Below are 12,944 nucleotides of genomic sequence, written 5' to 3'. Positions count from 1 at the left end.
ATTAAATAGCGGAATAGGAAATATGATCAAAAAAAGTGTATGTATATCACACGTACACAACCACACTAGGCCCCAATTACTATTGTTTGTACCCCTAAAGGCAGGATGAGGAGTAGGAGGAGTTTGGAACAGGCAGCACCCTCAAATCTTCAGAAGTATGAGATGAACCCCAAAAACTTGGAAAGGTGGATCTCACACGTACCAACACAGACTATCCCGCAATTTAATTGATCCCCAAAGGTTTTCATTGAATAGCGGAATAGGAAATATGATCAAAAAAAGTGTATGTATATCACACGTACATCACACGTACCGATACAGACTATGCCGTAATTTAATTTTTTACACTCCAAAAGGGTGTATATTGAATAGCGGAATAGGAAAAATTTTATAATACGGTGTATCTCACACGTATTTGATTAAATAGCGGAATAGAAAATATGATCAAAAAAAGTGTATTTATATCACACGTACACAACCACACTAGGCCCCAATTACTATTGTTTGTACCCCTAAAGGCAGGATGAGGAGTAGGAGGAGTTTGGAACAGGCAGCACAAAAAAGTGTATGTATCTCACACGTACAGAAGCACACTAGGCCCCAATTACTATTGTTTGTACCCCTAAAGGCAGGATGAGGAGTAGGAGGAGTTTGGAACAGGCAGCACCCTCAAATCTTCAGACGTATGAGATGGACCCCAAAAACTTGGAAAGGTGGATCTCACACGTACCAACACAGACTATCCCGCAATTTAATTGATCCCCAAAGGTTTTCATTGAATAGCGGAATAGGAAATATGATCAAAAAAAGTGTATGTATATCACACGTACACAACCACACTAGGCCCCAATTACTATTGTTTGTACCCCTAAAGGCAGGATGAGGAGTAGGAGGAGTTTGGAACAGGCAGTACCCTCATATCTTCAGAAGTATGAGATGAACCCCAAAAACTTGGAAAGGTGGATCTCACACGTACCAACACAGACTATCCCACAATTTAATTGATTTATTGAATAGCGGAATAGGAAATATGATCAAAAAAAGAGTATGTATCTCACACGTACAGAAGCACACTAGGCCCCAATTACTATTGTTTGTACCCCTAAAGGCAGGATGAGGAGTAGGAGGAGTTTGGAACAGGCAGCACCCTCAAATCTTCAGAAGTATGAGATGAACCCCAAAAACTTGGAAAGGTGGATCTCACACGTACCAACACAGACTATCCCGCAATTTAACTGATCCCCAAAGGTTTTGATTAAATAGCGGAATAGAAAATATGATAAAAAAAAGTGTATGTATATCACACGTACACAACCACACTAGGCCCCAATTACTATTGTTTGTACCCCTAAAAGGCTGGATGAGGAGTAGGAGGAGTTTGGAACAGGCAGCACCCTCAAATCTTCAGAAGTATGAGATGAACCACAAAAAACCCCAAATATCATTCAGCCCTGCTGCAGGCCACAATTTAATTTTTTTTAACCCAAGGCTGTATATTGAATAGTGGAATAGAAAAAAAGTGTATGATTTTTGAAACCACTCAATATTAGCACATGTGAACTGAACACAGCAGTGTATGATCAGTCACTCAGCACAGCACAGCTGAAGGAAAAATGCTGCACACAGTGCCTGATAGAAAAATACTTTTCTCCCTCCTCCTCAGTGGGCAAAAAAGATTGTGTTCACTGCACCCCAAAAAGATTGTGTTCACTGCACCCCAAAAAGATTGTGTTCACTGTACCCCAAAAAGATTGTGTTCACTGCACCCCAAAAAGATTGTGTTCACTGCAGCCCACACACAGCAAAATGGATGTGGACCACTGACACCTGCCTATCTCCTATCCCACACCACACAGCAATATTGATTGTAGTTTGTAGAACACACTGTCTGACCCTAAAAATCAGCAGACTCTCTCCCTAAAAGGATTGATAAGATCGTAGATCGGGTGACTGCAAACCCCACCCCACACAGCAATATCGATTGTAGTTTGTAGAACACACTGTCTGACCCTAAAAATCAGCAGACTCTGTCCCTAACAGGATTGATAAGATCGTAGATCGGGTGACTGCAAACCCCCCCCCCCCCACACAGCAATATCGATTGTTGTTTGTAGAACACACTGACCCTAAAAATCAGCAGACTCTGTCCCTAACAGGATTGATAAGATCGTAGATCGGGACTGCAAACCCCCCCCCCCACACACAGCAATATCGATTGTAGTTTGTAGAACGCACTGTCCCTAAAAATCAGCAGACTCTCTCCCTAAAAGGATTGATAAGATCGTAGATCGGGACTGCAAACCCCACCCCACACAGCAATATCGATTGTAGTTTGTAGAACACACTGTCCCTAAAAATCAGCAGACTCTGTCCCTAAGAGGATTGATAAGATCGTAGATCGGGACTGCAAACCCCACCCCACACAGCAATATCGATTGTAGTTTGTAGAACACACTGACCCTAAAAAATCAGCAGACTCTCTCCCTAAAATTCCTACAACTCGCCCTGCCTAACACACTCCGACCTGTCCCTCAATTCTATCCAGACACAAATGTTTTTTTTTCCTGTCTGTCCCTAATCAGCAGCCAGCACGTTGATGTGTGCTCTCTCCCTGAACTAAACAGCAGAATGACGCCGCAGCGGCGCTGCCTCGAACTTATAAAGACTTGGTCACATGCTTCAGACGGCCAATCACAGCTACTGATACATTTGTAGGCATGGCTGGGATGGCTTAGGCACACCAGTTAAACGCTTGTTGATTGGCTGTTGAAAGCCCGCCATGAAAAGCGCGCCAAAGCATGCAAAACCCGGAAATAAAACGACTGAACACGGATTTTTACCCGAATATACAGTAAAGTGTTTGTGTCCGTGTTCGGGTAACAAAAATCCAATTATTCGGTACGAACACGAATAATACAGTCCGTGTTCGCTCAACCCTACTAATCAGAGTTATACATGGAGAGGAAGTTGTCCCTGGTTTTTGTTGCTATCAAGTTGGGCATCCCCAAATTCCTATTCCCCATTCAAGTTATTACCCCTAAAATAATGTAAAAAAAACCAAGCTCAAAGACTGTTCCTTGTGTCTAGAGAAAGTGTGAGAGAAAAAATTACCAAGCGGTTCCTGCAGGGGTGAGCGCTGTGGCAGCACCTAAAACAGCCCCTAAGATGACAGCTTTGATAAGATTACTGTGCGTAACAAAATGGTTGCTTCTGATAAAATGTTTTTATTTGTAAGTGCCGGTTCACACTTGTGCGGTTTGCGAGATCGCATGTAATTCGGAGAGCACTGCTCCTTCATTACATGCGATCTCATGTGCGGATTCGAGTTCAGCCATACACTTTGTATGGCTGAATTCGCAACGCTTCCGCAGCAAACTCGCACATGAGGCTTTTTTTGAGCCGCATCAGAATCGGATCGCACAGTGGTTCACACTTGTGCGATCCGATTCTGTGCGAACTTGCAGATCGCACTGCGATATGCGATCGCATCTGGGGGTGTGGTTAACTTTTCATTGACACCCCCTGCGTATCGCATATGGCAGTGTGAACTGGCAGATGTGGGGATGCGATGTGGGAACACGCTGCATATTCGCAGCGTTCCCGCATCACACAGACTATTTTTATACTTTTTTGTTTTGCTGAAACCCCCACACCGAGAACTGCCTGGCACTGGGTTCTTGCCACCATAAGGTAACATGCTGTTCTCTGGTCCCCATGCCTCTCTTACGGTAATTCTGGCAGGAAGTTGTGGTTCCGCTCCATTGTCCATCTTCCTGACATATGCGGCTTTCTGGTCCAGTCATTGAAAATCCAGAATAGCACTGGAAGTGTAGGGTGTCGCCAACATTGTGCTTTGTTTTCCTTGGAAAGTATTCTCCACCCTCAAACATCAGTTGACCCGGACAGCGGACATCTAGCAGAAAACAAAATTGAAGATGACACAGTAGCAAAGCATGATAAATGTAAGAAACTGAGGGTGAAAGTGGGTACACACTATAAGTAAATCGGGTGAATGATCGTCTGATTTTCTTTGATGTTCCACAGCGAGTCGAAACAGAGGGATAGAAATAATGTACAAAAATTCTTGTACAACAAAGGCTTTTTTGTGGTTTATTGTTTCTGAAAGACCATAAGAAAAACCGGAACACACTAGATGAAACTCTTTAGGTCTGTTCATGTACATGAAAAATTTTGAAGTTTGCCTCTTCGGAAATTTTTATTTGGGAAATCTGAATCGAATGTCGAAAAGATGTGTCCACACTATACGAAAGTTGAATGATTGCGCCTCACACTGAATTTTTCTTCCCATTTTCTTATAGTGCGTACCCTACTTAAAATAGAAGTATGTTTCTCTTTTTTTTTTAACTATCATACTTACCTAGGTGGATGCAGCATCAGTCCCATCAGCAGATCGCTCGGTTCTTAAAACTCCCTGAGCAGAGAGCTGGTGATCGTCAGTCACTGGCTCTCTGCTCTGCCCCCAACCTCCCCCCCTGTGCTCACTGGAGCGTTGGGCTGTGGAGGAGGCGGGAGCGGCTGGCTTGTATGTACTGTCTGCTTAACAGAGAGCTGTGATCGAATAGTGTAGTCTGCTCAGTACTGTCTTGAAGTTTCCCTCTGTACTAGCAACTATAGAAAGTGCAGGAGAGTAGGCAGAAACCATGCAGATTGGAGCATGAATATTCATACAGCCTGGCCAATTACAAGGTGAGGAGGGCATGCTGGGTGCCTGTATTTATATTGGATGAGCTCATGGGCTCTGGTTCTTTCTCCAGAGAGAGGTCCAGGTGGGGAGGGGGCTGCTGCCTCTCCCCAGCACAGGCTGCCATGTGGCCTCAGGTGGGCGATCTGGGGACCTGAACCTGGTATTAGGAGAAAGGTGACCTGTGACCAGGGTCTCGTGAGTACACACTCCTAAAGGGATCCTAGGGACTGGTGCTGCTAAATCCCCCTCTGGGTGCTAGAAGTCAGCTGCTTGGTGTAGGCTATAGGAGACAATTTCTTCTACTAAAAAGGTACTTTGCTCTATTCTGTACAGTCTGCTACACAGTTCTCCTGAGAAATCTGTCCTCATGTGTGACTAGGTTCATTTGGAGTATCCTGCTATATCCCTTCCCTATCCAAGTTCTCCAAATAAAACAACAAAAACAAATCCCCTAACCTGGTCAATAGAGACAACAAGGAGAAGGGAGTGTGCAACCGGCTGTGTGGGAAAATACCCTGTGACTGGCTGCCGATGAAAAGGTGGGAAGACCCAGGAAAAATATCAGCAGCTCCAAAGGGTGTAGTGCTACACCCAGAAAAGGGAAGGCGAAGGGCGAAAGAGTAGTCACCAGTTTTTTGTGTCATCTGTGGGGGTAGCCACCTTATAGAGGCAGGGCTTTGCTTCCTCACGTCAGATCCTCCAGCAAGGAGAACAATGAGCAGCACAATAGAAATATCACCAAGTCTCACTCCAGTTCTCCTGAGACTGGCAGTCGGAGGCAGCAATGCCTTGGATCTCACACTGCAGATATACAGTACAGATATAAGGCTTCTAAACAGGAGTGAGATTAAAAATGTGAGATAAAATTATATTGTCACTTCTAAACAGGAGTGTCTAGGCACACTCACATACCAGGAAGTGCTTAATTTTTATTTTCGAAGGTGTTCCAGAAAAAAATATATATATATTTTTTAGAGAACTGTTTGGCACAATTAACCCTTCTAGATGTTCCCTGTAACATGGCAAACATTTACTGTTTAAATTTTGTTCAACTTTAATACAGTAATAGTCTTACAAAGCACGAATACATGCAAATGGCACAGCTATTACTTACCTTTACATACAAACTTGTGCATAGCATGAGTCCATTGTCCATCAGCAAGGCACTCCTGTAAAAACGTTGGATAAGGGTACTTTCCTTTGGGGCAACTGTAGTGCGCCTCACTGCCAATATTGCCACCATCGCTTAGGGTGTAGTTACCGCCATCAATAGCCAGTTTGGTCAGGTCACACTCTATTTTAGGAGTCGCAAAAGTCACTGAGAGAAAGACGAAAAAAAAAACTGTTAAGTCACCGCATCCATGTCTTATAGACAAACTTATTCAACTCACTCCAAATGGATGTGCCAGACATAAACTGAGCACAGACATTTAAAGCTAACTCCAGGCACAAATTATTTTATTTAAATGCATTCCCTGTGTAGCACCCACCTCTAGTTAGGCTGTTAGGCCAAATTTAGTTTTTGGCTTCACTGCAGTCAGCGGAGCAGAGATCTATTATTTTTATCTGCTCGTGTTTCCTAGATGGGTATTTGATTTCTCTCACCTGCCTCTGGAAGAAGCTTCCAGAATATAGTGCAGGGAGAGTCAAAGAACCAGTAAGAAATTTTATCATGCCCTAGCCAATCCCTGGAAGAAGGCATCCAATAGGTGGCTGGGGAGGTGATGCATGTTTGGGTGGCCTTTCCAGAGTGTTTTTCCCTCTCCAGGGAAGGTTCCAGTTTTCCTGGGGCTGCTGTCCCTGGGAGATAGCTAGTGGGATTACAAATTGCAGTCTGGGACTCAGCAGGTGCTAAGCTGAGGGCCTGGAGAAGATTACTAATGGATTTTTGCTGGAGGGCACTGTCCTGAAGTCCTGGTCTGGAGGAGGTTCTTGTTATATCATTCACTAAGGAACTACCTGTGGATGTTTGGTGGCAGACAGCTTCTGGGACATTGTGAGTAAGGACCTTGCTGTCAAATCTTGGTTGTGCAAGTGCTAGAAGGGAACTAAGTACTAGAGTATGCTATATGGACTGGAACTGCTCTTCTAGAGTCCTAGATATATTTTCCTTTTCCTGTTATCTCCAGGGAAGACTGCTTAGAGAAGATTAGTGAGTAGAGACGTCCACGGGAAAAAAAGTGTTTCGTTTTGGATTCCTTTGTTAGATAAATAATTTAGTTTTGTCATATTCGTTATGTTATACAAAATGAATACCAAAAAAGGATAATTCTATTTGGATTCATTTCATATGTTCGTTGTTTTCAAATCAATTTGGAAAATTTTCAAATTTCAAAAATGAATTTGAATTCAAAAAGGAAGCATATTGCAACAAATACAGTAAGGTATTAAAGTGAAATAAGATGATAATTCCTATTTAGGCTGCTTTATACAATAGAATTGAAAATAATAGAATAGATAATAATAGAATAGAATAAAACATAATATAAAGGCATAGAATAGACTAGAATAGAAGTAAAATAATAGAATAGAACAAAACAGAGTAGAATAAAAAATAAAAAAAAATAAAGAAATAGAATAGAAAATAATAGAATAGAATAGGAGTAGAATAGAAAGAAGAGAATAGAAACAAAATAATAGAATAAAAAAATAAGGAATATAGCTGTCTTTCAAAATTCAAAAAAGATGGCTGTATTCATTTTATTCTATTTTTTCTATTGCATACTTTTTCTTCTATTCTATTCTGTTTGATTATTTTATATTCTATTCTGTTTTTATTTTCTACTCTATTTAATTCTATTCTGTTTGCTTCTATTCTATTCTAAAACAAAAAGTAGGAATCATCATCTTATTTAACTTTTATACCTTACTGTATTTATTACCATATGTTTACATTTTAAATTCAAATACATTTTCAAATTGGATTTCAAATTTATTTTTCGAATTTGAATGATAATTTTCCTTATAACTTATTTTGAATTAATTAAAATTCGTTACTATTGTGATTCAGAAATTCGAATATATCCAAATCTCTGAATAAAGAAAATTTTGTCCCAATTTTGATTTGTAATGAAAAGAATCACACATGTTTTGAGGAGGAAAAATGCTGACTATGACCCTAAGAACACTATTCCTACAGTCAAGCACGGAGGTGGAAACATGATGCTTTGGGGCTATTTCTCTGGCAATGGATGGGATATTGTAAAATATTGGATGAGAACCTTCTTCCCTCAGCCAGAACACTGAAGATGGGTCATGGATAGGTCTTCCAGCATGTCAATGAAACAAAACATACTGCCAAGGCAACAAAGGAGAGGCTCAAGAAGAAGCACCTTAAGGTCATGGAGTGGCCTAGTCAGTCTCCAGAACTTAATCCTATAGAAAATGTTTGGAGGGAGTTGCAACTTCGATTTGCCAAGCGACAGCCAGGAAACCTTAAGGATTTAGAGAAGATCTGTGGGCAAACCTGGTCACTAACTACAAGAAACATCGTACCTCTGTGCTTGCCAACAAGAGTTTCTCCACCAAGTGCTAAGTAATGTTTTGCTTGGGGATCAAATACTTATTTCATTCACTGAACTGCAACTTCATTTATAGCATTTGCTTTATGTGTTTTCTTCTGGATTTTCAGTTGATATTCTGTCTCTATCATTTAAAATACACCTATGATACAAATTATAGACCCTTCCTTTCTTTGTAAGTGGGCAAACGTACAAAATCTGCAGGGGATCAAATACTAGTTTCCCCCACTGTACGCTCCACCTAAAACTTAAAAGTAAAGAGGAAATCCATTGTGATTATCAATCAACAATTCGTGAATCGATATGTTAGGAAATAAATCAATATTAGTGAAATATATATATATATATATATATATATATATATATATATGTTACACCTTAAACTGAAAAGTGAAAGAACTTCCACACATTGGGGTTGATTTACTAAAGGCAAATAGACTGTGCACATCGCAAAGTGCAGTTGCTCCAGAGCTTAGTAAATGAGCAGAAGCTCTGCTGACTTTTATCATCCAATCATGTGCAAACAAAAATGCTGTTTTTCAATATTTCTTGCACACGATTGGGTATTCTTTGCAAAGTGAAGCTTTACCTCATTTACTAAGCTCTGGAGCTTGCAAAGTGCACAGTCTATTTGTCTTTAGTAAATTAACCCCAATGCTTCAGTTTTATGTGTAGCACATATACTTAGTATATTTCACTGATATTGATTAATTTCTTTACATATCGATTCATGAGATATTGCTTGATAATTACAGTTAATGTTAGTTTAACTTTTGGGTTTTGGGTTAATCATATACAGTCAGGTCCATAAATATTGGAACATTGACACAATTCTAATCTTTTTGGCTCTATATACAACCACAATTGATTTGAAATGAAACAAACAAGATGTGCTTTAATTGCAGACTTTCAGCTTTAATTTGAGGGTATTTACATCCAAATCAGGTGAACGGTGTAGGAATTACAACGGTTTGTATATGTGCATCCCACTTTTTAGGGACCAAAAGTAATGGGACAATTGGCTGCTCAGCTGTTCCATGGCCAGGGGTGTGTTATTCCCTCATTATCCCATTTACAAGGAGCAGATAAAAGGTCCAAAGTTAATTTCAAGTGTGCTATTTGCATTTGGAATCTGTTGCTGTCAATTCTCAATATGAGATCCAAAGAGCTGTCACTATCAGTGAAGCAAGCCATCATTAGGCTGAAAAAACAAAACAAACCCATCAGAGAGATAGCAAAAACATTAGGTGTGGCCAAATCAACTGTTTGGAACATCCTTAAAAAGAAAGAACGCATTGGTGAGCTCAGAAACACCAAAAGACTCGGAAGACCACGGAAAACAACTGTGGTGGATGACCGAAGAATTCTTTCCTTGGTGAAAAAAACACCCTTCACAACGACGTTGAGTTGTTGTATACCAATATAGATCAAACAGACGCCCTACGAGCTGTTATGTGGGCTTTAAAAGAAAAGTCAGACTTAAAACACGACCAACAAATCCTATTAGGTGAAATGCTGGACCTCGCCATGGGTAGCAATTACTTCTGGCATGAGGGCCAATATTATAGGCAACACAGAGGCGTAGCTATGGGGGCCAAGTACGCCCCTAGTGTAGCCAATATATTTCTCAGTAAATGGGAGGAAGAAGAATTTTTTCAAAAAAACATTAAGGATCTTGTAATCTACAAAAGGTACATTGATGATATTTGTATTATTTGGTCAGGAACGGAGGAAGCTTTAAAAGTTTTTATGCATGACATGAATATTAACAATTACAAAATAAATTTTACGGGTACTTATGATAAAAATGAAGTAAACTTTTTAGATTTGACTGTTAATTTTAAACAAGGAAAATTTTACACCAGGAGCTATTTTAAAGGTACAGATCGCAATGGGTATATACCCACCCACAGTTGCCACCATCCGAGATGGATTAATGATATCCCCAAGGGACAACTGTTAAGAATGAGGAGGAACTGTAGAGACGATAATGATTATGTGCAACAAGCCAACACAATAATAGATAGATTTACTGATAAGGGGTATAATGAAAAAGAACTAGTGACATTGAGAGATGATATTGGAAAGATGGATAGAACAACGCTATTAGCAGATAAGGATAAGAGCAATCACCTTAGCACCAGTCACTTTAACCTAGCATTTATTACACAATATCACAGAAACTATAGACAACTAGAGAAAGTAATCAAGCGTCATTGGCACATATTGATGAGAGATAAAACTCTTAAAACGATATTACCCCCAAAACCATCTTTCATTTACCGTAGAGTGCCCAATTTGAGGGATAAATTGGTCCATAACATCCCAGACCCTCCCAAGACGTTGGGGCCAACCTTCCTGGATTTTAAAGGTTTTTATGCTTGTAAAAAATGTAAAGCATGCAATACAGTCAAAATAAAGAATAGGAAACAAACCTCCTTCAAATCCCACACTACATCTAAAGAGTACCAAATAAAAAAACGTATCACATGTGCTACCACCCATGTAACGTATATAGTCACCTGTCCATGCGGCCTACAATATGTGGGCCGCACTACTAGAAAGTTGAGTATCAGAATAGGGGAACACTTAAATAATATTAGAAAGGGTTTCAAAAAACATAGCCTCTCCATGCATTTTAGAACTCACCACAACAGAGACCCCACATTAGCAAAGTTTTGTGGAATTGATACAGTTGAATCACATTGGAGAGGGGGTGATAGGAAAATAGCCATATCAAAAAATTAGACCTTTTGGATATGTGAATTAGACACTTTACAGCCGAGGGGAATGAACAAAGATTTGGACATTAACTGTTTTTTATCTAATTATTGAATTAATTTGTATTGTTATATTTATATATATTTATCATGTAATGAGATATTGCGGGGTCCCATATTAATGGGAAATTGCGGTATCTTATTCGAATCTGCATCTGGCAGTTGAGGGGTGGTCATCCTTTTATTGCCATGCATATCTTATGCTCACATTTGGGTATATATGAAATGTTTAGTATATATGTAAACGGAAGCCAATCATTTGTTCATACATCTGGATATTTTGCATTAAATTATTGCAATACCGCACAATATGCAACTTTAATAATAGCAATTTTGCACATTTTTGCATATTTTGCATTAAATTATGGTAATACCGCAAGGTATGCAATTTTAATAATAGCATTTTTGCATATGAAGAAAGGATGCGGTATTCAATGGACTGGGACCCCAGCCATGAAACCACCAAAATATGGGACTTTTAAGGTGTGTGGTAATGACACAGACAGAGCAAAAGAAGATAAATTAAAATTGAACTTTAATATTTAACATAGTAGATTAAAAGATACAGTAATTGTACCCAAACATTGTTGGTCAAATACATAAGACAGACATTGCAGTAGATATACATAAGAATACTACGTTCATTAGAAGCCGAGAAGATGCAGGGGGTCACCAAGGTCCTACATGTTTCGCCATTTCATTGGCTTCATCAGGGACTAAGTGACTTGTGACCTCTCGCAGTGGCTCTAAATACTAAGAAATAAGAATGTTAATAGTGTTCATGTGCGCATATAAACGCACGAAATCCGAATCAATAGCATTTGAAGCAAATAGATACAAATAAGCATTTCAAACTTACCAAAACGTAATAAACAAAGGAAAAGCAACTGTAAACTGCATGGCTGGACGTGTGTATAAAGTGGTGCCAGACCTCCCCCCGAGAGTCCTGGATGGACGCGGGGTAGTGAGTGCCTTGAAAGGCCAACCAATGCTGGACCGGGCTGGGACACAACAGTCGACTAATTTGTCAATTGCGAAGGGGTAGAATAAAAGATTCCAACCTCTGAAGGAGGAAAGGGGATAGGTTGCAAACTCATTAGAAAAAAAAAAAATATATATATATATATATATATATATTCCACATCAAAGACGGGAAAATTAAAGGGTCCTTAGAAAGAGACTATAAAAAAGAAAGAACCAAAAATACCAGAATAAGTGAAGAAAAGAACAAGTGTAAAAAACCAATAAAAGACCTTGTGCCGCAACAAGTGCATGCTAAGGGAATAACGGGAAAGCAGTGATGAGCACAAAGAAAAAGAGGATAAAGGTAGATAATAGGGTGGTGTGTAGGTGGTCACCTATTGATTTAGGGGACGCCATGAAACAGAGACTGAAAGGAAAAAGGGGGGGAGGAAAATGGGGACGTGAGTGCCATTAGTGAAGAATTGGCAACATGTGAACATTATATATATATACCGGTGGATATCAGCGAGAGAGGGAGTGAAAAAAGATGGTCCAAATATAAAGTGTGATGGCCTGGAAAGGATTGCCAGGTGATCAGACCTATAAGGTGGAAACCAGTAAAACCTAAATAATTGAGAAAGAAAGGAGCCCAAGATAACCTTAAACAAGGAAGGAAGAAATAGTGGATACAATAAAGTATTCCCTGCCAAAAAAGGCGAGCCTTACCATAAGCCTGAATCGAATTTGCATCCGTCCCGCGCACCGCAGCGTCAGGTAGTGGTGACCTGATCATACTGCGCCGCAGTTGGTCCTTATGTAGTCCGGTCCCACCGGAAGTGACACGGCCATGACCTGCCTCTATAGGTCACTTCCGGTGCGGGCGCCAACTAGTGGTCGGATGAGCGCACACCGCGCATGTGCGGGGAGCGCCAACATCCGGCCAAAACAACCGTCCCTCGAAAGGGCGGATGCGGG

General features: G+C 40.2%; 1 protein-coding gene across 1 annotated transcript in view; it reads right to left on the bottom strand.

Moving 5' to 3' along the window:
• Positions 1-12,944, bottom strand: part of LOC309559769 (complement factor B-like) — a 190,574-nt gene that overhangs the window by 152,206 nt on the left and 25,424 nt on the right. Inside the window, exons 2-3 of the mRNA XM_082263204.1 lie at positions 5,820-6,023; positions 3,728-3,913 (exon numbers count right to left, since the gene is read on the bottom strand). Of these exons, the coding sequence (XP_082119330.1) occupies positions 3,728-3,913; positions 5,820-6,023 (390 nt within the window). The remainder of the gene's footprint in view (positions 1-3,727; positions 3,914-5,819; positions 6,024-12,944) is intronic.

This window comes from Pelophylax lessonae (genome assembly GCF_965119305.1).
Source record: "Pelophylax lessonae genome assembly, chromosome: 7".
Classification (NCBI taxonomy): domain Eukaryota; kingdom Metazoa; phylum Chordata; class Amphibia; order Anura; family Ranidae; genus Pelophylax; species Pelophylax lessonae.
The sequence above is the reverse complement of the archived record's forward strand: the minus strand, read 5'-3'. Positions and strand labels throughout refer to the sequence as shown.